Raw genomic sequence first — 27,484 nt, 5'->3', positions numbered from 1 at the left:
GTAAGGCAATGGGGTGAAGTGACTTGCCCAAGGTCCACCTCTAGGCAATTACTAAGTGTCTGACTTGAATTCATGTCCTCCTGTCTCCAGGGCTGGTTCTCTATCCATTGCACCACCTGGCTGAACCTCCCCCCTGTGCCACCTAGCTACCCCTATGGGTCATTTCTTTACAAAAATAGATAGGACATTCAATACAGAAGTAACAACATTGCCCTGCTCCCTCCTTCTGTGTTTTAAACAGATTTTTTGGAAATTTAGCATCTCATGCTCTATCTCCCTGCAGGGACCCCCTCCCCAAATTTCCACCCCTAACCTGTTTTTTTTTTTTAGTTTTCCTTCATGAAAACTTAGCTGCACAGATGAACCCCTTCACTCTTTCCTCTCTATTCTGTAGGGTCATGTGTTTGCTCTCTCCATGCTTGTTCATTATTCCCCCCCTTTACCTCTCTCTCCCTTTTTCTCTAGCTCCCTTCCTCTGTCTTCTTCTCTCTCTCTCTGTCTTTATCTTTGTATCTGTATCTCTCTCTCTCTCTCTCTCTCTCTCTCTCTCTCTCTCTCTCCTTGAGCTGCTGGACATGCAGGGCGTTTTGGTTAACATCCAATAATAACCCCCTGAAATACAACAAGACCCTTGGGCAAAAAAAGATACAGAAAAAGTGAATTTTTTAAAAAAACCTGAAGAACTGGCTTAAAGGGTTACTAGACCTTTAGCAGAACCATCACCATCACAAAGGCAAATCAGCATCTTCTTTAGCATTTGTTAAGCTCCTGCTACTTGCCTGATTAGAGAAGATTGGGGAGAAAGGGAATTTCTGGAATTATTCAGAGTCCCAGGAGGACTCCTTTTTTGTTTTTCTGGTTCAGTTATTTCACTCTTGCCTTTGACCCTGTTGTAGTTTTCTTGCTAAAGTTACTAGTGTGATTGACCATTCCTTTCTCCACTCATTTGATAGATGAGGAAACTGAGGCTAATTAGGTGAAATGACCTGCCCAGGGTCACCCAACTAAGCAGTATCTGGGGCTGGAATTGAACTCACATCCTTCTGACTCCAGGGTCTGCTCTCTGCATTGTACCACCAACTGCCCAAAGAGGTCCTCAGGGCATGTCCAAGACAGAACAGATAAAATGGAATGAGCTTAAGCTCTTGTCCAAATCCACTTTTGATTATCTTTTTTGTTCCTTAAATAGCCAATGCCTTTCCCCAAAGACTGACACCTTCTGTCTCTTCTCTGTGGGTCCTAGAGAGAGCTGGTCCTGCAGTCCAGAGGACCTCAGTTCAAAAGCTGCCTCCCTTGCCCCAACATGGGCGAAGTCACTTAACCTTTATCTCAGTTTCCTCATCTTCAGGAATGAGGAGCAACAGAACCACTGTTCTCTAGGTTGTTGGGAGCTGAAATCAGTCCATCAGTAAACACTTATTAAGAGCCTACTTTGTCCCAATCACTATGCTGAACTAGAGGGATTCAAACAGAGACAAAAACCATCCCTGCCTTTGAAGAGCTCACTAATTATTGGAGCCCATCTGGTCATGAATGAAGTGAAAAAAGGCTGACCGTGCTCCCAGACTGTTTAGCACAATGTTTTCAGCCATATTATCCCACACCTTCACTGAAGATGAGCACGGCCTCACAGTAAGCTGCCTCACATCTTCTACTTTTAAAGGCTACAAGCCAAGATCAAAGATGAGGGAGGGTTTGTGCAGGATCTTCTGCTTCCAGGTGATGGTGCTTCAGTGAAGCCTCTGAGGCTGAGCTGCAACAAGTATGGAAATATTCTCTGCTGCTTGTGCTAGTTTTGGTCTAACAATGAACACCAAGAACACCCAGGTGCTGCATCAGCCCCACCACACCATCTAGATGTTCAATTATTGATTAAAGCCAATGGTGTCTTTCCAGAGAGGTCCACATTGACAATGAGGTTGACACTCATATTGTCAGACCTAGCTTTGTATTTAGGAGACTGAAAGGAAATGTTTTTGTGTGTGTGTGTGTGTGTGTGTGTGTGTGTGTGTGTGTGTGTGTGAGTGAGAGAGAGAGAGAGAGAGAGAGAGAGAAGAGGTGTTAGAATGACCACCAGACTGAAGGTCTACAGAGCCATTGTGTTGACCTCATTGCTCATTGCCTGTGAGTCCTGTACAGTATACCAGTGCCACAGAAGGAAACTGAACTACTTCCATTTTAATTGTCTTAGGAAGACTCTGAAGACAACCTGGCAGGAGAAGGGTCCAGACCCTGAGGTACTTTCTCAGGTAAATTGCCAAGCATTCCAAAATTACTGCACAGAATGCAACTCTGATGGACCAGACACATTTTTAGGATGCCAGATGTACACTTTGAAAACAAAAGCTATTTTTTGGAGAACTCACCCATGGCAAGTGCCCACAAGAGTGGCAGAAGAAGTGATATCAAGGCACCCTCAAAGTCTCATTGAAGGATTTTTTAATTGATTGTACAGCATTGGAGGCCCCTGCACAGGACTGCCCAGCGTGGCATGACGTCATCACTGAGGGGGCTGTGCTCTATGAGAAAGGCAGAATGGGAGCAGCTCAACAAAAACATGATATGCACAAGTTTAGAGTATGCACCTCAGGAGTTCCCGTGGATTATTTGTTCCTGACCTGTAGTAGAGCTTTCCTAGCTCATATTGGTCTGATCAATCACAGACAGACACACTGCTATTTGTCTCAAACATGGTGATGTTATTTTGGTCTTCTTGGATAACAGTGGACAGTTACCAACCAATTTATTGGAGGGTCATCATGTAAACACATACACGTAAGTCACATAATGGATAACAAGGAAATAAACAACAGAAAAGGCACTAAAAGTAAGACACTTTGGGGAAGTTTTTCTAAAGGAGGTAAATTTTAGTTTGAACTTCAGAGAAACAGGACAGTCTTGAATCAGACCAAACTACATACAAGCTATTGCCATAGTCCGAGTCAGGTGAGAAGTGTCTGGGCTATCAAGACTAAAACATCAGTGGAGGGGCAGCTAGGTGGCACAGTAGATTGAGCACTGGCCCTGGAGTTGTGAGGACCTGAGTTCTAAACCAACTTCAGACACTTAATATTTACTTTGCTGTGGGACCTCAGTCAAGTCTCTTAACACTCCTACCTTGAAAAAAAAATCAGTGACGAGGAGCAGATATATTTCAGAGATACTAAGAAAATTAACATGGTAGAATGAGAAGGTTGAAGGATGATACCTTCCTTAGGAGCCTGTGTGCCTGGAGAATGGTGTGGTCCTTGAGCAGAATAGGGAACAGAAGGGGAAAGAAAATGAGTTCATTTTTACCCATGTTGAATGTAAGATATCTTGAATTAACCTCATAGTTCAGGTTGTCGAAAAGGCAGTAGAAAGCAAAAGCAGTTCAACTGGAATGGTCTCAGCTTTTAAATTATATGAAGAGGTATCCGAATAAGAGTGATTGGGTAGAATTATCAATAGTCAATATTTTCTTAAATGGCATTTGTGAACCAAAATCTTCATTAAGAACTAGGCACAATCATATGGACAGATATAGTTAGTCCATAACTTCAAGAAATTGGTATTCTAGCAGTGAAAGAGATCATCTCCCATAATGTAGAAGATGGAGGAGAGGAGAAAGTGTCTAATTGGAAGGGAGGATAGAGAAGTGAATTGGAGAAGGTTCCCACATGCTAAAGCCAGGTACCAAATGAAATGCTATCTGAGCTGAGCTTCCTTCTAAAATGGAGGTAGGGAATCACAATCTAGCCTCAGGGTGATGAACAATATAGGAGGAAAGAAGTTGGAAATGGCTTCTCTTCGCATTAGAAATCCATCTGGAATCAATTGCTAATCAATAAAAAGTGACTTCCATCCTATATTGAATAAACATATTGTGCGTAAATATTCTGCAATGAAGAATAGTCAATCAAGAGACCCTAATGTAAAGGACAAGCTTGTAAAGTCTCAGGGATCTCCAAAAGTGTGAATAGATTAATATATTTGTTTGCTGTTCAGTGGTTACTTTATAGAAATAAAGGAAGTTAAAGACAAAATATTGGTTCCAAATAGAGCATAAATTATTTTAAAGAAGGGTGAAAGAACTTTTTCCTGCCCCCATTGTGATCATTCTTATTTCTACATAAACATCTAAATTAATGAAAATGTATCATTAGTAAAATAAAGAAAAAAATAAGCCATGGCATAAGATTTTGTTCTCCGGCACATCACCCCCAGAACCTCTTTAAGCCCTTAATTTAACAATAGATATAACTTCCGTCTTTTGATGGAAAAAGACTCATACTACTTCAATGCAGATAGCAATTATGGACCCCTAAGAATCCTGTTCATAATATGATAAAAGTGACCAAGGTGCCTAAATTGAATTACTTATTCAATGCCATACAAATTAAGCTTTCAAAAATGACTTTATTTAACTAGAAATAATAGTGACAAAATTCATAGGGAGGAAGAAAAGGTCAAGAATGTCAAGGGAATTCATGAAAAAAAATGCAAGGGAAGTAGACCTCAGTTTACCAAATCTAAAATTCTGTGGTGAAGTATCTGTCATCTAAACTGTCTGATACTGGATACGAAATAAAGAAGTGGATCTGCCTGTTAGATTGGGTACAAAAGAAATGGTAGTAAATGCCTAAAGTAATCTACTGTGTGACAAGCCCAAAGACTTCAGCTTCAAGGATAAGAACTCACTGATAAAAACTGAGGTATACATCAACCTCTCACATCCTGTACCAAGATAAATTTGAAATGGATACTGGATTTGGACAAGAAAGGTGACACCCTAAGCCGATTGGGACGACAAAGAATAGTTTATCTGTCTGTTTTATGGAAAGGGGAGCAGTTTATGACCAAAGAAAAGAGAAAACATTATAGAATGTAAAACAGACCATTTCGATTACATCAAATTGAAAAGTTTTTGTGCAAGTAACGTCAGTACAACCTATATTAAAACAAATGTAGTAAGTTGGGAAAGAATTTTTAATGCTAGTGTTCCTGATAAAGGACTTATTTGTTCATGATAAAGGACTCATTTCTAAAACTATAGTGAACTAAGTCAAATTCATTGAAATACAAGCTATTCCCCAGTTGATCAACAGTCAAAGGACATGAGCAGGCAGTTCTCAGATGAAGAAGTTGACACTCTACAATTATTTGGAAAAATGCTCAAAATCATTGATTGATTAGAGAAATGCAAATTAAAACGAGGCACTACTCCTCATGCATCAAATTGGCTAATTAATTAAAAAGTTAAAGGATTCCTAGGGGCAGCTAGGTGGTGTAGTGGATAAAGCACCAGCCCTAGAGTCAGAAGTACCTGGGTTCAAATCCTGTCTCAGACACTTAACAATTACCTAGCTGTGTGGTCTTGAGCAAGCCACTTTACCCTGTTTGCCTTGCAAAAACCTAAAAACCTAAAATAAAATACAATAAAAAAAAATGATGGATTCCTGGTGGATAGGATGTGTGACAACTGAATACTAATGCATTGTTGGAGGAGTTGTGAACTGATTCAACTGTTCCAGAGACAATTCTAATGGACTTGTGATGGAACATTCCATCCACTTCCAGAGAAAAACTATGGAGTCTGCATACGGACCAAAGTATACTATTTTCAATTTGTGAAATTCTTTATGTATTATGATTTTTCCCTTCTCATGTTTTTTCTGTCCATTTTTGATGTGATTTCTCTTTGCCAGAATGATTAGTATCGTTTTACGTTTAATATAATTACACAACTATAACCTATATTAGATTGTTTTCTGTCCATCAGAGGGAAAAGGAAAGGAGGGAGGGAGAAACATGTGAAATTCAAAACCTTATAAAAAATCATTGTTGAAAGCTATATTTGCTTGTACTTGGCAAAATATATAAATAAAAAATTAATAAAAACAATCCTACTGGGGCAGCTATGTGGCACAGTGGATAGAGCACTAGCCCTGGGTCAAGAGGACCTGAGTTCATATCCGGCCTAGACACTTAAAAATTTCCTAGCTCTACAATCTTGGGCAATTCTCTTAACCCCATTGCCTTGCAAAAATCCAAAAAAAAAACCAAAATAATCCTCCTCATATTTTCATCTTGTTCAGCCTTTCTCACTTTTAGGAAAATAGCGTGACCAAAACACAGCACTAGTTTCTCACAAACTCTTTTTTGGAAAATTTTATTTATTTAAGGCAATAGGGCTAACCGACTTGCCCAAGGTCACACAGCTAGGCTATTATTTAGTGCCTTGGAACTCATTGGAACTCAAGTCCTCCTGATTCCAGGGCCAGTGCTCTATCCACTACTCCACCTAACTGCCCCTCACAAGGTCATCATGAAATTTTCTTAATCTATAATTGCTGATAGTTCTTAGTTTTCCTCCAGAAATCCTCTTATCTTTCTAAGAGAATACATCACTTTCCTTCTTCTAAAGAGATTAGCATTCCATAGAAGAATATTGCTCAGTTTCATTTCAACTGAAAATATCCATTGCTTTTTCCCATGCTCCCTCAGACTTTTCAAGATTATAGTTACCTGTGCTGGCTCTGAGTCTTATAAAGCGTGTGACCTTCGGGCAATTTCTTGTCTTTGCTTCAGTTTCCTTCTGTGCATTGATGATCACTGACCTGGATCAATTCTGAAGCCTGTCTCAACTCTTTAAGTTCTCTGCATGTGGATGTTTTAGGAGGTGGTGACATTCAAGGATGTGGCTGTGGACTTCACCCTGGAGGAATGGAACTTGTTGGACAATTCTCAGAAGCAGCTGCACAAGGATGTCATGCTGGAGAATGCTCAGAACTTTCTTTTCCTTGGTAAGGACCATTCCCCAGGTAACTGGGAATCTTTCTTTAAACGGAGTGTCTTCAGCTCTCTCCTAGAAGAAGGTTTGGGCCATTGATCACCTCTTAGAAAGTCCAAAGTGATGACCTCCTGAATCCAAGAGATCAGGTCCTCCTGCTGCCTAGCTTTTCTGAGACAGACCATTGTTCCATGTGACAGGGAGCTAGAAACAAGTCTGCAAAGTCTGCAAACATTGATCCTGGACCTTCTCCTTTTAGATGGGCACTGAAGGGGACCCTAACCCTCCCGAGGCTTAAGAGTTTTCGTCTTGCATGTAATCTCATGTGATCCTCAGAATTATCTTTTGGTTTGGATTTCTGTTAATATCCCATGTTATAATTGAGGAAACTGAGGCAAATAGATTGAGGGACTAATTCCTGGGTCAGTAAGAGTCTCAGTTCAGGTGATCCTGAATCCAGCCCAGTATGTTCCTGTTCCCATGGAATGCCTCTAATTGTTAGGCCATGGAAGTTAAGAAATGTGGACATCCTTCTATGAAGGAGACAAAGTTGGAATTTTCTGATTCCAAATTACTTGCAGTAAAGTGGCTCTGCTTTGAATCACCCCCCCTTCCCTAATAAGGGAATACAAACTCTAAATACAGACTCTAAAGAAGGCCGAGTCTCTCAAATATGAGTCCTTTCTAAAACAATATGAATCTACTAAGTGCTAACTGGATATAAGCAAGTACAAGGCTCATCTTCTGAAAACATAAGGCTTTCTGGTACCCCACAGTTTGGTGAGAAAGACAGCATGGACACAACTGCTGTTGCAGCCCATCAAGACAAGGTGGGCAGGCACTAAGGTTAAAGAAGACTGGACAGTCTTAAGGAAACAGATCTGTGGTACTTCAGAAAAGCCCGGGTAAAAGTTCTAGGCAGGAGCACCAGCCAGGGAAAACCCACACTGTTGGAGCAACAAAGAGGCCTCTGCCGCACTGCATCCTAGCCTATGTGGAGGGTAAGACAGGTGAAGGGAGACTAGAAAGGGACAAGGAGGCAGAAGATGAAGAGCCCATCCCAAAATTTTATCTTTGGTCCTCAATCCCCTGGAATTAGGTAGGGAGTGCCATGGACAGGCAAAGAACTTCAGGAAGATGAATTTAAAAGGTGATGGAGGATGGAGTGACCTGGGAATAGACGTGAGTCAGTTCTTTTAATACCTCAAACATGAGGTCATTTGGACCCCCAACTTAAAAAGGGCCAATTCTGCTGGAGAAAGGGAAGTGCTAGGGCAAGGTTACAAAGGTGGAATCACCTGCTTCAGTGTTGGGGCAGGGGTGTGGGAGTGATAATGAGGAGTGGATGACTCCTAATTTGGCTCATGAATAATTGAGAGGTTTTTGTTCTGTGTAGTAGCAGCAAACCTAGTTTACAGGAACATTGGGTTGTGTGGGATGGGTGGGAAAGAATAAATGAGGAGTCCCAAGAGAAATATCCAAGAAACTTAGAGAAAAGGAAAAAATATCAAGAAAATTGGATGATTGACAGTCTCCAAGGCTGCAAAAACGTCCATGAGATAATATCTAAGCATCAGAACAAGTGATCAGAAAAGTGGATCTAACTGAAAATTATGACAGGACAAGTGAAAAAGAGAAAATTTATTTCTCAGGTTATCATAAAATTTATAAAGAATGACCATGGGAGAAAGCATCAAAACTGGTCCATTCGGGACAGTTGGGCAATTACCTCAACATAAGAAAAAGCATTGTCTGCAACCAAAATGCTCTTGATGCAAAGAAAAATAAAAAGGAGAACATCTGTCCAGTTCAGTGGCCGGAGCATACTCCTTCACCAGGCTGGAGTTCTACTCTCTGGTGCTGTCATTTGGGTCAGGTCACTCGGCCATTCAGAACTTGTGACCGGAAGAGTCACACATAGTGACAAGGTGGCTGCACACTTGTCTCAAGTTTGTGGTGAGGATCCATTGCAGTTGTGTGTGGAACTTTTTGATCATCGAATTGTCTTATGTGTAAGTTTATAGTATTTTCAAATGATTGATTCTGCTCATTTAAGTTTGAGGTCTTTTTCTTTTAACTGGGGAAACTTTCTGCCAGGAAAAATGGGATATCCTTATACATATATATGTGTGTGTTTGTTTCCATCAGATGCAGAGCTCAAGTGTGATGAGATGAGTATAAATCTGAAAATGACCTCCTGGAATGACTTTACTGCTTCTGGTGAAGAGAGGACTCATCTTGGTAACCATGTTAACCACACTATAGAAAATCAGTATGAATATACTCAATATGGAAAGACTTGTCAAAGACATGACAGTTTCACTGAACATTGGAAAATCCACACTGAAGAGAAACCTTATGAGTATAATCAGTGTGGCAAGAATTTCTTTCCTAGCTCAAAACTTGCTTCACATCAGAGAATCCACACTGGAGAGAAACCTTATCAATGTAATCAGTGTGGAAAGACTTTCAGAGAGAGCTCCAGTCTTACTATACATCAGAGAATCCACACTGGTGAGAAACCTTATGAATGTAATCAGTGTGGAAAGACTTTCACACATAGCTCTGGACTTGCTGCACATCAGAGAATCCACACTGGGGAGAAGCCTTATGAATGTAATCAGTGTGGAAAGACTTTTACACAGGGCTCCAATCTTACTGTCCATCAGAGAATCCATACTGGAGAGAAACCTTACCAATGTTATCAGTGTGGAAAGACTTTCAGACGGAGCTCTGGAGTTGCTGCACATCAGAGAATCCACACTGGGGAGAAGCCTTATGAATGTAATCAGTGTGGAAAGAATTTCACATGGAGCTCCTATCTTGCTGAACATCAGAAAACCCACACTGGGGAGAAACCTTATGAATGTGATCAATGTGGAAAGACTTTCAGAGACAGCTCCAGTCTTTCTGCACATCAGAGAATCCACACTGGGGAGAAACCTTACCAATGTTATCAGTGTGGAAAGACTTTCAGACGGAACTCTGGACTTGCTGCACATCACAGAATCCACACTGGGGAGAAGCCATATGAATGTAATCAGTGTGGAAAGGCTTTCAGAGAACACTCCTCTCTTATTCATCATCAGAGAATCCACTCTGGGGAGAAGCCTTATGAATGTAATCAGTGTGGAAAGACTTTTGCATGGAGCTCTGGACTTGCTGTCCATCAGAAAATCCATACTAGGAACTAGCCTTAAGAATGTCATCAAAGTGGAAAGACTTTCACACAAAGCTCTGGACTTGCTGCACATCAGAGAAGCCACACTGGGGAGAAGCCTTATGAATGTAATCAGTATGGAAAGAATTTCACACCGAGCTCCTATCTTGCTGAACATCAGAGAATCCACACTGGGGAGAAACGTTATGAATGTAATCAGTGTGGAAAGACTTTCACGCAGAGCTCTGGACTTGCTTCACGTTAGAGAATCCACACTGGGAACAAGCCTCATGAATGTAATCAGTGTGGAAAGACTTTCATACGGAGCTCCCATCTTGTTGTACATCATATAATCCACACTGGAGAGAAGCCTTATGGATATAATCAATATGAAAAGGCTTTTTAAGATGCCCAACCAATTTTGTAGGCATCAGAAAATCCACCCTGGAGTGAAATGTATGAATGTAATCAATTTGGGGAAATCTTGCCACATGTCTGTGAATGAACACTGGTGAGAAATCTGAGAAGTATTGATTACATTCCAAAGCTTTTAATATTCCAAAGCTTTTAATATACATGTTCATCGTACTTGACATCAGAGAATCCACAATGGAGAAAATATTTATGATTGTGGTTCATATGTAAAGCTTATCCTTCCATTTTGCCAAACAACTGTGACAATTCCCAGATCAAATTTCTGGGTATTCATTTCATTCATGGATAATAAATTTAGTATAACACAAATTATTGCTGAATGGACATTTTTCATCTCCTGTAAAGCAAAGATGAATCCTGGAAGCCTCACAGTGCTTTCATGCCCTTAGATGAGTGGATGTTCCCAAAAGGTGGTGATCAGTTCGGACAGGTTCAAAATTTATGAGAATAACTATTCTTTTTTTTTTTTTTTTTTTAATTTTCGCAAGGCAAATGGGGTTAAGGGGCTTGCTCAAGGCCACACAGCTCAGTAATTTTTAAGTAGTTGAGACCGGATTTGAACCCAGGTACTCCTGCCTCCATGGCCAGTGCTTTATGAGAATGACTATTCTAATGAGGGTTTGGGAAGCATAACTCATCATTCAATCTAGACAGAAATTTATATCCAGTTCATCCTTGAATCGGGTAATCTAGACAAAAGGGGAAATCTACTTCCCCTTGAACCTGTCTGACTGAAACAGAATGGACCAGAATTCACCTAGACAAAAATCTCTTTACCTTTCAGCTCAGATCTAAAGTTTTCAAGTTGGGGAAGGCTTGTCCCAAGATTTCATCTCATCATCAGCCCTCCATTAAAGTCTGACTGAATAATGTAAGGGGGATGATTTCTGAATGAGGAAATGAAAATGTGAAGAGACATTTAGCCCTATTTCAGTAATTGGTTATTAATATATGAGAACAATAATCATTTCTTTCCTATCAGAGAATTCATTCTGCAGGATAAACCTCATTGATACCATCACTATGGAAAATCATCAGACTAACGTCTTCCCTCATTTCCCATCAGGGAATTCACATGAAATAGAAATCCTACTCCTGTAATGAATGTGGAAAAGCCTATAAATGGAGAACAAAGTTTATTAGTCATCAGAGGAACAAGTTCCACATGGATGCTGTTGGAAAGACCTTCAGCCTAAGATCATCTCTTTTTATGAAGGATTCATCGTGGTGTGAAAACATAAAACACTTAATGAGGTCCCACCTTCTCAGGAAGATGGAGGTCACTAGACATCAAACTGAGGAACAAGTTCCACATAGATGTTGCTGGAAAGACCTTCAGACTAAGATTATCTCTTGACATCAAGGATTCATTACAGAGAGAAGACATAAAACACTTAATGAGGTCCCACGTTCGCTGGAAGATTGAGTTCAGTAGACATCAAACTAGTCACACTAATGAAGTCTTAAAAGTCAGAATTCTGGGAAGGCCTTTGCCTAAAACTTATAACTAACTGTATATACATTGGAAAAGACTTCCTGAGGTTAACATTTATGGATCCAATTAGTGAGGAAAGGCCTGTCCCTGCATAACAGACCTTTTTAGATATCACATATCACATCCAAAGCAAGAAGTCCTAAAAATGGATTGAACTGTTTTTCTGAAATCATAAGGTTTCTCAAAAGCTCTCCTAAAATAATTCATGGCACATAGAAATGGGGCCTGCCACTCACTCACTGATTTGAGGACACTTCCTCCCACCATCATTAAACAGACCTTTTGTGTTCGCCCTTCAAGCTGTCCTGAGTTGGTAAACTCCTTCATTGCTCCAAAATTAGTTTTGAGATCTTGCTGCAAAGTTGGCTGGAAGGGAATTTGGGAAAACCCAGGTAGTACCTCGCCTTGCTATCTTGGCTCTTGAAGTCCTCATGCCCATTTTTTGGACTTCAGCTATCCCTTTGATACCTCATTTTCTTGATAAGGTCTCTTATCTTTCCCATTTCATTTTTTTCTGCAATTTTTCTTGATTGCTCATTTAAGAATTCTCTCCTTGGTATTCTCTGGAATTCAGTTGGGTATATCTTCTCCCTCTTGTTTTTTCCCCTTCCCTTTCCTTCTTTCCTCTGATATTTGTAAACTCTCGTCAAACCATCATTTTGCTTTCTTTCTCTTCTTTTTCTTTGAAATAGCTTCTGTTGCTGCTTCCTGTAGAATACTTTTTTAGAATTGATAATTCTTCAGGTATGCTATCTACCAATTCTAATCCCTTGAATCTTTTCATCACTTCTACTTCCTATTCATAAGCAATGTTATTTAGATCATATCTTTTAGAGTCTGATGGTTTTCCTTCCTTTTCAATTTGAGTCTGAAATTTGAAATAAGACTGTCAACCAGTTCCAGATTTTAGCTGATTGTATACAACCTTCTCCATCTCTGACTTTTTCCCTGGAAGATAGACTTTGGTCTCTTTGGCTTCAGTGGGTAGAAGACAGACTTGTTGCTGTACTGTTGAGTGGTTTGCCTTGGATTCAAAGTCATCTTGACTACACAATGGACAAATCTTGCTGAAGATAAAACTTAGGGATCTAAATATCAATGTTCTTGCTCTGCTATGGATTTCATTCGATTTCCCATTATAAGACAACTCATTAATCATCCCAAATTTCACACTGTGTATGAAACCCCTAAAACCCCTCTTGAAATCCTGATACTTCTCTTTATTCTTCAGTAATAATCCTTTGAATTCACATATTGTCATTTCTTCGGCTATTCACAAGTTGATGGCTACTCAACTTTGTTTCTTTGATGGCACAAAGAGCTCCAGTTAAAATATAACTGACTGCTTCATTTGAAGTGTTAGCTGGATAAAGTATTTTCTATGTAAAATAATTTGAAAAATATATTCAGTTGGACCGTCATGTGATTGACAGCAAGATTTTGTTTCAAATCTGTTTAGTCAAAACAACAGGTTTTGTTTTAAATCTATAATATTGCTTTTATGTTTCAGGTTTTTCTTTGTGATTATTTTTTTTAGGTTTTTGCAAGTCAAATGGGGTTAAGTGGCTTGCTCAAGGCCACACAGCTAGGTAATTATTAAGTACCTGAAGTCAGATTGGAACTCAGGTACTCCTGACTCCAGGGCTGGTGCTCTAGCCACTTCACCACCTACCTGCCCCTTTCTTAGTGATTTTGGGAGTCATTTATGAGAAATGTTGTTAAATTAAAAAATGATTAGAATGTTTAGAATGATGCAATTGTCTTCTTAGAAAATCAATTCCTCTCTGTTTTTTAAATTAATTAATTAATTCCTTTTTGTTTTTTTTTCCAATTACATGCAAAGATACTTTCAATATTCATCCTTTTGCAAACTTATGGGTTTCATATTTGTCTACCACCCTCCCTTCCCCTTGGCTGTGAACCTTCTCAGGTAGGTCGTGTTTAAAATATTTCCTTCTTGATGATGATCTTTGTCCTTCTTTCTTGAAGAAGACTATGACATTAGGGAGGTGAGGCCATGACAAACACATGAACTGTATTTGAGTGGGGGGGGAGCTGTGCTAAGTCACCAACCTCACTTTCTTCAGAGCCATCTGGATCCAATGACCAGATATGGATATGGCTGACTGGAGATGTCCTTGGGTGCTGGGCAATCAGGGTTAAGTGACTTGCCCAAGGTCATGTAGCTTAGTAAGTGTCAAATGTCTTGAGGTCAGATTCGAACTCCCATTCTCCTAAGTCAGTGCTGACACCACTGCCCATATGAATCATATTGTGAAATCAGAACTAAGGGGAGGGGGACATGAAAAAGAAATAAAAAGAACAAAGTATGCTTTACTTCACATTCATAGTTTTTTCTTTGGATTTGTATGGATGGAATTTTCCATAACAGAGTCAGCATTGTCCTTTATCACGGAACTTCTGGGAAAAACGGGGGCCACCATAGGTCATCATCACCCAGTGCTGCTGTTAACATGTACAGTGGTTCTTCTCCCTTCACTCAGCCTCAGTTCATGAAGGTCTTCCCAGGCTTTTCTGAAGTCAAGCCACTCCTGGAAATCCACTCCTCTTTTCAACTGGATGCTGCGATTTGAAGAATCAAACTGGTAGAGAATGTGGTTCTAAACTTTAAAAATTGCTACATAACTGCATATATTTTGCTTTAAAAATAATAATAATAATAATAAACTTACTCTTAGGAAAAGAAACAAAAATCTCTTAAGTTCTAATTTGGAGGTTGTTTGGAATTTAACCAAATGGTTTGGCAACCTTCTGTTTGGCCAGGGTCATAAAATCTGATCAGAAGTAGCTCAAAAACAAACGTAGCTCAAGATGCTCATGCTTAGAGATTCCACCCCAGGTGTTGGCATGAATTTTGGTGCATGACCTGAGAGAGTATTCCAAGCTTATATTGGTCTAATCAGCACAGACACATTGCAACTTGCCTCTAATGGCATTTTGGTCCTCCAGAAAGGACAACCACCAGTTTTTATAAGGCTTGTCTCCTACGAAATTGTCTCATGGTAACAGCCAAAATACAAACTGGAAATATGGGTTAAATCTAATTCCACTAAGCTTATTCCAAATACTCTTCATTGAGTTATGTAATATTGACTAAGACTTATGCTCTAGGCACAGTCTGTCTTAATATCAATGCCATTTCAGAAGGAATCAAACCTTTCAGTCTGCATTTTCTCTTTTGACATGAAAAATAACTAAGAAAAGGGATCCAATCCCACAAACCCATGGTTAATGGAGATAACCTTCCTTCCTCGCAGTGAGGCCACAAGGTCTCTTGGTGATGAGAGACGTCTCCATTGTCCTGTACCAGAGACATCTGCTCTTTTGCATCTTTAGTCATTGAGCTACTTGCTTCATCTTTACCTTAATATGATCATTGTGTTTGGATAATACACACTGCAAATGGTTCTCCAGGTTCTCATGTCTCTCCTCATCAGTTCATGTTAGATGAAAGGGAGCACACGAGATAAGAAAATAACAGAAGCAAGTGAATGTAGTGATTCAGAAAGTCCAGAAAAAACATGCAGGGGAAGAATTTCCCTTTTGAAAAAGACCTGGGGGGAAAACTAGAAAGTGGTTTTGGTAGAAATCAGGTTTAAACTCCCAGCCTCTAACTGATAGCTCAAATTGGGATACGGACAGCTGATTATTGTTCACCTGTTTGAACCATATCCAATTCTTCATGTCCCCTTTTTGAGTTTTCTTGGCAATGATTACAGAATACTTTGCCATATCCTTCTCTTTTTTATTATATAGATGAGGAAACTTAGGCAAACAGAGTTAGTGTCTGTTGAGCTCAGGAAGATGAGCTTTTTAGCTTGAGGCCCTCCATTCTCTTCCCTGCATCACAACTTCAGGAAAGCCACCAAATGGGGTGGCTAGGTGGCACAGTGGGTAGAGCACTAGCCCTGGAGTCAAGGGGACCTGAGTTCATATCTGGTCTCAGACACTTTATAATTCCCTAGCTGTGTGACCTCAGACAATTCTCTTAACCCCAATGCCTTGCAAAAATCAAAAAAGAAGAAAAACAAAGAATCCTCATGTTTTCGTCTTGTTCAAATTTTTTCACTATGCGGAAAATAACTTGATTTTTTTCCTCTCCAGTGGCCATAGGAAAGGTTTTAACCCCACAAAATTCAGCATTGCTTTAGCTTCTCAGAAACTCTTTCTTTGAAGATGTCATTTATTTATTTAATGCTATGGGGTTAATTGACTTGCCCAAGGTCACACAGCTAGGCAATTATTAGGTGTCTGAGGTCACATTTGAACTCAAGTCATCCTGAGTCCAGTGACAGTGCTCTATCTACTGCTCCATCTAGCTGCCCCTCATGAGCTCTTCATGGAATTTCCTCAATCTGTTATTTCTGACAGTTCTTAAGTTTCCTCCAGAAATCCTCCCATCTTTCTGAGAGAAGACATCACTTTCCTTCTAAAGAGATTAGCATTCCAGAGACGAATATTTCCCAATTTTATTTCAGTTGAAAATTGCTTTTTCCAATGTTCCCTTGGACTTTTCAAGATTGTAGTTCCCTGTGCTGGCTCTGAGTCTTATAAAGGATGCGACCTTTGGGAAATTTCTTCTCTTTGCTTCGGTTTCCATCTGTGCATTGATGAGCATTGACCTGGACCAGTTCTGAAGCCAATCTCAGCTCTTCAGTTCTCTGCATGTGGATGTTTAGGAGGTGGTGACATTCAAGGATGTGGCTGTGGACCTCACCCCCGAGGAGTGGGACCTGTTGGACAATTCGCAGAAGCAGCTACACAAGGACGTCATGCTGGAGAATGCTTAGAACTGGCTTTTCCTGGGTAAGGCCCATTCTCCAGGTAACTGGGAATCTTCCATTAAAAGGAGTGACCTCAAATGTCTCCCTAGAGGGACGTTTGGGCCATTGATCAACTCTTAGCCCTGACTACCTCTCAGTACTAATCACCTCTCATCACTGTCCTCGACATTGACCACCCCTCAGCACTGACTGCCTCTCAACACTGTTCACCTCTGGGCGCTATCTGGGGAGCGGATGTGTTGTTGCATCTCAGGATAAGTAGGGATTTAAGCATAGCCATTCCATAGTTAAACTTGTGTGATTCATTTATTTGGACAAAATATTTACTGCTCAGTTTCTCACTAAGCATCACCACCTATTTTTCATCTTTGCTGGGACATCTAATTACTTCATAGCTCAGTACCTTTTGCAGTATATTAATATTATGGTAATTATTTTAACTTTTCTCACTTTCCAATTTTGCCTTCTTTATTAAATTACATCATTTCATACTCTCAAATCCTTTAATCACTTGCCTCATTGGAACTCATTTCTTGGCAAATCCCAGCACAAGGATATTGACTTCCCAATGTACCTTGAGTCCAAATCACATCCTGTTGATCAATGCTAGTAGAAGGCACATGCATCATTCTACTAAATACATTATAAATTTATATCAATGAATTATATTTGCAAACTCAAAACAGCAAGAAATTCTGTAATTTACCTAGAATGAATGTCTCATTCCTCAAAGGAATGATCTGCTTTTAAGCCACCTATGTTTCCTCTATCTTGTTCACCTCAGCTCCTCAACTCAATTTTGAGAATGTGGAGGAGAGAAGCTAGAAAAAATTGCTTCTCTGAGTCAGAGAATCATAGACTGCTCCTAAACCACCCATTACAACCCTAAATTTTCACAAATGAGTGGAGTGAAAGTCAACCTAGAAATTTACTATGTTTACACAGCAAGCAAGGTTCATTCCCCACCTTCTTCAAATAAATACCTATTTCAATTAGTTATTTTTCTTCATTTTAATTATGAACACTCTCACATCTCTTGCTTTTTTCCTGTTTCTTTTTTAAATACTTAAGCTACACCAGTTATTAAAACTCTACTATGCTACTGTCCCTAAACTGTTTTCCTTTATTTCTTTACTCTTTTTTATTCAAAATTTTAAGAGAAGGGTGAGCAAACAAACCATCTTTACCCAGTATAACAAACACCATTCTTTTTTGCTCATTTAATGTTTTCTGTGAATTCTTATGCCTTCACTGAAAAATAAAAACACTTTCTAAAGTTACCAGTAGTACACAGTTCTCTAAGCAAAAGTAAGTCAACTTCTCCAGATTCCTACTTCAATAGCTTGTTGTGGCTTGCTTCATCTTGGGGCCCACAGAGGCAACCTCACTCCCAGAGGGGAGCTGAGAATAAGGAGTCAAGCCACTACTGCCTTATGCCTCCAGCTCAATTTTATTACTGCTTAGCTATTACATATATAGTGTTAGGTGTTCCAGGGTAGAAAAAAGTATAATGAAGGAATGGGGGGAGTGCTCAAGCTGGGTAACTTCAGGTGCTATAATAAAAATGATAATTTTACCTACATCATATTACTAATCCCATGCCAAACCAGTCAAAAAAGAGTAAGAAAACTGAACTGGAAGAACAAAAGATCAAGAATATGAAATGAATTCATGAAAGAAAATAAAAAGGAAGGTGACCTAGCTCTGGCAGATGAAACAATTTAATGTAAAATGGCCATGATCATAGTCATTTCTTACTGGTTTAGAAATAGAGAAATGTATTGGAGAATAGATCAGGTATGAGAGAAACATCAGAAACAGCACTGTAGAAATCTACACTTTGTTAAAGTCAGTGACCTCCACTATATGCATCATATAGTTGCAAAGGGGAGGGATTTACGACCTTGAAGGAATTAGGGGGCATTGTAAAATGCAACATGGCTATTTGATTATAATAAAAAAGTTTTGTATAAAAACAAAATTAATAGAAGCAAGACTCAAGGGAATGCAGGAAGCTAGGAAACAGTTTTTTACAGCTAGTCAGTCATCAGAAAAACCTGGAAAGAGTTACATAAACTGGTGCTGAGTGAAGTGAGCTGAATCAGGAAAAGATACTACATACATACAGCAAGTTTATGCAATGATCAACCATGACAGACTTGGTTCTTCTCAGTGGTACAATTATCAAAAATAATTCTGATGAATTTGTGATGGAAAATACCAGTATCTCAATTCAAAGGAAGGAAGAAAAGGTCAAGAATACCAAGGGAATTAATGAAAACATGAAAAGAAGATGGTGTAGCCATAGAAGATCTACATGCGTCTGTCAGCAAAACTGTTTGGGACTAAGAAATAGAGTGGTGGATGAGTGGAACAGATAGGTGCAAAACAGCAGTAAATGACTACAGGAATCTGTTGATAGACAAAACCAAAGATCCCAGCTTCTGGGATAAGATACCACTCTGACAAAAAAACCTGCTGGGCTAAGTGGAAGACAGAATTGTAGAAACTAGGCATAGATGAATATCTCAGATCCTCTACTTAGAGAAGTTCAAAATGTTCAGAATTTTGACATAAAAATGATGCTATAAATCTTTTAGGAGAACATGGAAGAGTTTACTTGTCAGATCTACACAAAAGGGAGGCATTCATGAACCAAAAAGAGGTGGAAATTTATTTATTTAAGATTATGGGGTTAAGTGACTTGCCCAAGGTCACACCACTAGGCAATTATTAAGTGTCTGAGGTCACATTTGAATTCGGGTCATCCTGAATCCAGTGCCAGTGCTCTATCCACTGCTCTACCTTGCTGCCCCTCACAAGCTCTTCATGGAATTTCCTTATTCTGTCATTTCTGACAGTTCTTAGTTTTCCTCCAGAAATCCTCTTATCTTTCTGAGAGAACACATCACTTTCCTTCTAAAGAGATTAGCATTCCAGAGAAGAATATTTCCCAATTTTATTTCAGTTGAAAATTGCTTTTTCCAATGCTCCCTTGAACTTTTCAAGATTGTAGTTCCCTGTGCTGGCTCTGAGTCTTATAAAGGGTGCAACCTTTGGGCAATTTCCTTTCTTTGCTTCAGTTTCCTTCTGTGCATTGATGAGCATTGACCTGGATCAATTCTGAAGCCCATCTCAACTCTAAGTTCTCTGCATGTGGATGTTTTAGGAGGTGGTGTCATTCAAGGATGTGGCTGTGGACTTCACCCCAGAAGAGTGTGGACAATGCTCAGAAGCAGCTGCACCAGGATATCAGGCTGGAGAATGCTCAGAACTGGCTTTTCCTGGGTAAGGCCCATTCCCTAAGTAACTGGGAATCTTCCGTTAAAATTAGTGACCTCAACTCTCTCCCTAGAGGGAGGTTTGGGCCATTCATCACCTCTCAGTCCTATCTCTCAGTGCTAATCCCCTGTCAGCAATGTCACCACCTCATTATTGTCCACCTCAGCGCTGACCCACCTCTCAGCCAGCACTGTCCACGTCGGATCACTGTCTACCTCTCATCACTGTCCACCTTGGCACTGACCACCTCTCATCACTGCCCACCTCTCATCACTGACCACACCTCAGCACTGACCACCTCTCAGCACTGTTCACCTCTGGGTGCTGTCCGGGGAGTGGATGTGTCGTTGCTCTCATACTTTCTTGTATGATGATTTCAACCATGTTATCAAATAGTTTCATTTGGAGGATGGAGGGGCCTCAAGGTCAGTTACCACACTGATGGAAAATTCATAAAAATGAAAAGGCTATAAGACCGCATCAAGCTGGTGCATGATCTACTGTTTGCATGTGATTGTGCCTTCAGTGCAGCCTCTGAAGCTGAGATGCAATAAAGTGTGGATCAATTCTCTGCTGCTTCTGATAATTTTTTGTCTATGAACACCAAGAAAACACAGGTGTTCCATCAGCCTGCACAACACCATCCATATGTGGAATCATCAATTACAGCAAACGAAGCTGTGAATACTATGGACAAATTCACTTACCTTGGTAGTGTCCTTTCCAAGGGTGTTCACATTGACAATGAGGTTGACATTTGCATTGCCAGAGCTAGCTCATTATTGGGGAGGCTCTGAAAGAAAGTATGAGAGAGTCTAGGTATTAGACTGACTACCAAACTGAAGGTCTACAAAGCCATTGTGCTGACCTCATTGCTATATGCCTGTGAAACCTGTTCAGCCTGCCAACATCATGTCAGCAAGTTAAGTCTCTTTCATTTAAGATGTCTTAGGAAGATTCTGAAGATCACCTGGCAAGAGAAGATACCAGGCACTGGGGTCCTTTCTCAAACTAAACTGCCTTGCATTCCAACACTACTAGAGAGAGTGCAACTGTGATGGACGGGATACATTGTTAGAATGGCAGAAGTACACTTGCCAAAGAGACTATTTTTTTCTTTTTTTAATAATTTTTAATTTATTTTCAGCCATGTTCACATATATATTTTTAAGTTACAAAATATCTTTCCACTCTCCCTTCCCATGCCCTCCCTTCAGTGGTGAACAGTCACATTAGCATTGTACATATACATTTTGATAAATGTATTTATAATTCAGTAATTTTCAGTATGAGGAATTAGAATTAAGGGAAAAAGATGCATAAGAGATAATTTTTATAAAGTGTTCATCAGCTTGAGAAGGATGGTTTCTTTGTGTGTTTCTGTGTGTGTTTGTGTGTATGTGTGTGTGTGTTTGTGTGTGTGTGTATTTGTGTTTTTGTTTTTCTTCCTCTGGATGGCTACAATATGTACATTGTTCTCTTGACTCTATGCCCTTCACTCAGCATCAGACCCTGCAAGTCATTCCATGCTTCTCTAGAGTTTGACCATTTATGGTTTCTTATAGAACAAAAGTATCCCATAGTATTCATGTACCATAACTTGTTTAGCCATTCCCCCATCACTGGGCCTCCCCTCAATTTCCAATTCTTTGGCTCTTCAAAAAGAGCTACTATGCATAGTTTGGAACATGTGGTTTCAAAGAAACTATTTCATAGAGAACTCTCACATGGCAAGCACACATGGGGAGGTCAGAAGAAGGGATACCGAGACACCCTGAATGTCTCCATGAAGAACTTTAAACTTTATTGAATAGCATGGGAAACTGACACAGGACCTCCCAGCATGGCACAGTGTCATCAGTGAGGCGGCTGCACTCTACGAGGAGGGCAGAATTGAAGCAGCTCAAAGGATATGTGACATCTGTAAGTTTAGAGTACCCACCCCAGGTGTTCACATGAACTATTTGTGCCCAACCTGAGTTCAAATGTAGACTCAGACACTTCATAATTACCTAGCTCTGTGGCCTTGGGCAAGCCACTAAACCCCATTGCTGTGCCAAAAGCCAAAAAAAAAAAGAGAGAACAACAAGAACCAACCACATTGCATATTGTGTAATTTTCTTAAACCTTCTCCTTGCCCCCCTCCCCAAGCAAAGGACAATCTAATGAATATTGTACATATACATTTGTGTCGAATGGGCTGTCATTTCTTTGGTTTTTAAAATCCTTCCTGAGCTCTTCCAAGGGGCTTTGGTTTTCAGTCCATTCCACAACCTCCTTTGAGGCTTCACAAGAAGTTAAGTTGTCATTGCTTTTCTCTTCTGAGATAGCATTTTGTGGACTCTATCTGAATGTACCTTTCTTTCACTGGCATTCTTCTTATTTATTTTTGTTCATTTAGATAAGCAAACTCGACTCCCCTGGTACCAAAGGCATAGCCCAAGCTTTATGTGCTGGGGTCAGGATCAAGTCCTTGGCTCGTTGTGTGCCAAAGTGTTGCCTATGACACCCAGGCATTGCTAATGCAGAGTTTTGTTTCCTCCTTTATGCCAAGGCTTTGCCTCTGTAGATCATTCATTTCCAATCCAGTTCCACCTACACAGCATCCCCAGGGCCCAGACTTTATCTTCTGCTCTGGTATAGGAACCTCAGTGCTTGCTTGCTGCACTACTAACTAATTATGTAGCGACCTGAACTGTGCTGTGATTAAGAGCCTCCTGTTACCTTTCCAGCAGACCTGTCTTACCTGCGCCATGTTTTCCCTTTCCTCAGAAGACACAGACATTTATGGAAGTCACTCCATTATCTCTTGACTTGAAAAAGTTCTTTTGCCCTTTTTCAGGTGAAATCTGAATCTAAATAAATCTTTTAAAAAGAGTTTTGTAAGATAACACCAAATAACCTCTTTTACATTAGTGTCATCGATGCTATGTATTAGTGATATCATTGTAGATTATAGAATATATGAATATGGCTGTTACATAGAATTATATTGCAGTAAACTTGGAACTTTTTATGGCAGTACAAACACCCCTCACTCCTGTGAATCATCACCATTGCTATCTTTTGAAATTTCTTTTTGATCACCATTTACTTAACTCCTAGGATATTGCTGACCTAATGAACAGAAAGTTGATATCCCAGCAAAACCTCTATTGAGGGGCGGCTAGGTGGCGTAGTGGATAAAGCACCAGCCTTGGAGTCAGGAGTACCTGGGTTCAAATCCAGTCTTAGACACTTAATAATTACCTAGCTGTGTGGCCTTGGGCAAGCCACTTAACCCCATTTGCCTTGCAAAAACCTAAAAAAAAACCCCCTCTATTGAGGTGGCAAGTGGAATCCTTTGTTTGCCTGCAGACAACCTGATATGGAATTAATGACTCAAAAGGATATGGAAATTGATGAACCTGTGCTGAGCCAGAGTTTTCCCTATTTCTCGTCTCTATCAATCATGGACATGTACTGCCTCACTCTATTTTTAGTGCTCTCTCAAAGGCATGAAGTTGCTTTCACCCAAGGAGAAGAATTACTGATTCTGAGAAAGGTCTTGGAACCAATCAATGAGAAACCCCCAAATCCTTAATATATAATAAAGACTTGGAGAGCTTTAGTGTCTTTTTTGTTGCTTACTGGATTGGAATTTTGGAAAACAATCACTTTTGTTTTATTCATCTGTACTATTTTGTTTTCACAAGTACTATTTTCAAGTATTAATTGAAATATGGAGGAGTTAGGCTCTCTCTTCACTACATTTTTCAAAAAGAAAAAATATCTTATTCTTGTTCTAATAAAAACAAAATAAATAACAAAAGAAATGTGAAGTAATCAGCACAAAATTATCATTAATAAAGGATTAATAAATTGGGTCATTCTAAAAGGATGAGTGAAGGTGGGAACATCAGTGTTATGATGTTGGTGTGTGGGCCTTCAATTATTTATCCTCAAAGTAATTATGTCATGAAGGATGCTTTAACGTTTCCTCTTAGAAAAATAATTGCTATTGTAACTTTATGGGGCCAGATGTTTTTAGTGATTATTTCTAGTGCATATGGGAATAACTATTATGATGACCTATTTATTACTCTAACATCTTCCCAGAATAATTCTTTCTGTTTCTAAATTAAAATAAATAATTCAAAAATAAAAATTCAACTAGCAGCAATCTGGGAATTGTGAAGAATATCAATTACATATACTATTGGCCTGAGTAGAACAGCACATGAGAAAATGTAATCCATTCTGACATCCCCGTGTAAATATTTTTCATCTTTATATCTCCCAGTCATGATTCTCTGGCTACTGCTGAGCAGAGACAGATTGACGAATCCTCCCCTGGCATGGAACTAGATTCCAGAAGCAGTTGTTCTGAAAAAATGGGAGTCCTGAGGTGTGGTGTAGGCAAGCAGAAGTGAACACATGCCCAATAAGTATTGTAGCAGCAGACCCGATGTTAAATGTTACCTCAGACACTTAATAATTGCCTAGTGGTGTGACCTTGGGCAAGTCACTTAACCCCACAGCCTTAAATAAATAAATGACATCTTCAAAGAAAGAGTTTCTGAGAAGCTAAAGCAATGCTGTATTTTGTGGGGTTAAAACATTTCCTGTGGTCACAGGGGTGCAAAAAAATGAAGTCATTTTCGTCATAGTGAAAAAATTTGAACAAGACAAAAACATGAGGATGCTTTGTTTTGTTTATGTTTTGATTTTTGCAAGGCATTGGGGTTAAGAGAGTTGTCCAAGGTCAAACAGCTAGGGAATTATAAAGTGTCTGAGGCCAGATATGAACTCAGGTCCTCTTGACTCCAGGGCTGGTGCTCTATCCACTGTGCCACCTAGCCACCCCATTTGGTGGCTTTCCTGAAGTTAAGTGATGCAGGGAAGAGAATGGAGGGCCTGAAGCTAAAAAGCTCAACTTCCTAAGCTCAATAGACACTAACTCTGTTTGCCTCACTTTCCTCATCTGTAAAATGAGAAAGAGAAGGATATGGCAAACTATTCTGGAATCATTGGCAAGAAAACTCCAAAAGGGCACATGAAGAATTGCATATGATTGAAACAGGTGAACAATAATCAGTTATCAGTATCCTGTTTTGCGCAATCAGTTAGAGGCTGGGAGTTTAAACCTGATTTCTACCAAAATCACTTTTTAGTTCACCCCCCCAGGTGTTTTTCAAAAGGGAAATTCTTTCTCTTTCTTTCCTTCCTTCCTTTCTTCCTTCCTTTCCTTCCTTCCTTCCTTTCTTTTTCTTACTTGGTTTTTGCAACGTAAAGGGGGTTAAGTGCCTTGCCTAAGGCCACACAGCTAGGTAATTAAGTATCTGAGCCCGGATTTGAACCCAGGTACTCCTGACTCCAGGGTCAGTGCTTTATCCACTAAGCCACCTAGCTGCCCCAAAGGGAAATTCTTCCCCTGCATGTTGATTTTCTTGACTTTATCCAGTTTTGAAATCACTACATTTACTTGCTTCTGTTATTTTCTTATCTCGTGTGCTCCCTTTCATCTAACATGAACTGATGAGGAGAGAAATGAGGAGAACCTGGAGAACCATTTGCAGTATTTTCCAAATGCAATGATCCCATTAAGGCAAAGATGAAGCAAGTAGCTCAATGACTAAAGATGCAAAACAGCAGATGTCTCTGGTACAGGACAATGGAGACCTTTCTCATCCCCAAGAGACCTTGTGGCCTCACTGCTAGGAAGGAAGGTTATCTCCATTAACCATGGGTTTGGGGGACTGGATTCCTTTTCCTAGTTATTTTTCTTTGTCAAAAGAGACAATTCAGACTGAAGAAAGGTTTGTTTCCCTCTGAAATGGCATTGATATTAAGACAGACTGTGCCTAGAGAATAAGTCTTATTCAATATTACATAATTTAATGAAGAGTATTTGCAATAAGCTTAATGGAAATGGATTTAACCCATATTTCCAATTTTTATTTTGGCTGTTACCATGAGACAATGTCGTAGGAGAAAAGCCTTATAGAAACTGGTGGTTGTCCTTTCTGGAGGAACAAAATGACATTGGAGACAAGTTGCAATGTGTCTGTGCTGATTAGATGAATATAAGTTCAGAAAACTCTTGGGTTGTGCACCAAAATTCATGGAAACACCTGGGGTGGAATCTCTAAGCGTGAGCATCTTGAGCTACATTTGTTTTTGAGCTACTTCTGATCAGATTTTATGACCTTGCCTGAAGAGAAGGTTCCCAAAGCATTTGGTTAATTTCCAAAGAACTTCCCAGATTAGAACTTAGAGATTTTTGTTTCTTTTCCCAAGAGTAAGTTATTATTATTATTATTATTTTAAAGCAAAATATATCCAGTTATTTAGCAATTTTTAAGGTTTAGAACCACATTCTTTACCAGTTTGACTCTTCAAATCACAGCATCCACTTGAAAAGCGGAGTGGATTTCCAGGAGTGGCTGGACTAAAGAAAAACCTGGAAAGACCTGTATGAACTCAGGCTGAGTGAAGGGAGCGGAACCATTATATATGTTAACAGCACCACTGGGTGATGATGACCTCTGGTGGCCCCATTTTTTCCCACCAGTTCAGTGATAAAGGACAATCCTGAGTCTGTGATGGAAAATTCATATCCATACAGATCCTAAGAAAAAACTATGAATGCAAAGTAAAGCATACTTTGTTGTTTTTATTTCTTTTTCATGCCCCCCCCCTTAGTTCTGATTTCACAATGTGATTCATATGGGCAGTGGTGACAGCACTGACTCAGGAGAATGGGAGTTTGAATCTGGCCTCAAGACATTTGACACTTACTAAGCTACATGACCTTAGACAAGTCACTTAACCCTGATTGCCCAGCACCCAAGGACATCTCCAGTCAGCCATATATACATCTGGTCATTGGATTCAGATGTCTCTGGAGAAGAAAGTGAGGTTGGTGACTTAGCACAGCCCCCTGCCCCACACTCAAATACAGTTCATGCATTTGTCATGGCCTCATGTCACTAATGTCATAGTCTTCTTCAAGAAGAAGGACAAAGATCATCATCAAGAAGGAAATATTTTAAACACAATTATAAATATACAACCTAACTGAGAAGGTTCACAGTCATGGGGAAGAGAGGGTGGTATACAAATATGGAACCCAAAAGTTTACAAAAGGATGAATATTGAAAGTATCTTTCCACGTAATTGGAAAAATAAAAAGGAATTAATTAATTAATTTGAAAAAACAGAGAGGAATTGATTTCCTAAGATGACTATTGAATCATTCTAGCTAATCATTTTTTAAATGAACAACATTTCTCAGAAATGACACCCAAAAATCACAAAGAAAATGAGCAGCTAGGTGGTGCAGTGGCTAGAGCACCAGCTGTGGAGTCAGGAGTACCTGAGTTCCAATCTGCCCTCAGACACTTAATAATTACCTAGCTGTATGGCCTTGGGCAAGCCACTTAACCTCATTTGCCTCCCAAAAACCTAAAAAAAATCACAAAGAAATACCTGAAACATAAAAGCAATATTACAGATTTAAAACAAAACCTGTTGTTTTGACAAAACAGATTTGA

The 27,484-nt window shown here is 39.6% G+C and overlaps 1 protein-coding gene across 1 annotated transcript; it reads left to right on the top strand.

Moving 5' to 3' along the window:
* The first annotated feature begins 8,929 nt into the window (after window positions 1-8,929).
* On the top strand, window positions 8,930-10,582 carry LOC141510086 (uncharacterized). Its single transcript, XM_074220090.1, has one exon. It carries the CDS (start codon window positions 8,944-8,946, stop codon window positions 9,964-9,966), a length of 1,023 nt encoding a protein of 340 aa, XP_074076191.1. The 5' UTR covers window positions 8,930-8,943; the 3' UTR covers window positions 9,967-10,582.
* Window positions 10,583-27,484: the final 16,902 nt, after the last annotated feature.

The sequence above is a fragment of the Macrotis lagotis genome, chromosome 1, assembly GCF_037893015.1.
Source record: "Macrotis lagotis isolate mMagLag1 chromosome 1, bilby.v1.9.chrom.fasta, whole genome shotgun sequence".
NCBI lineage: Eukaryota > Metazoa > Chordata > Mammalia > Peramelemorphia > Peramelidae > Macrotis > Macrotis lagotis.
The sequence above is the reverse complement of the archived record's forward strand: the minus strand, read 5'-3'. Positions and strand labels throughout refer to the sequence as shown.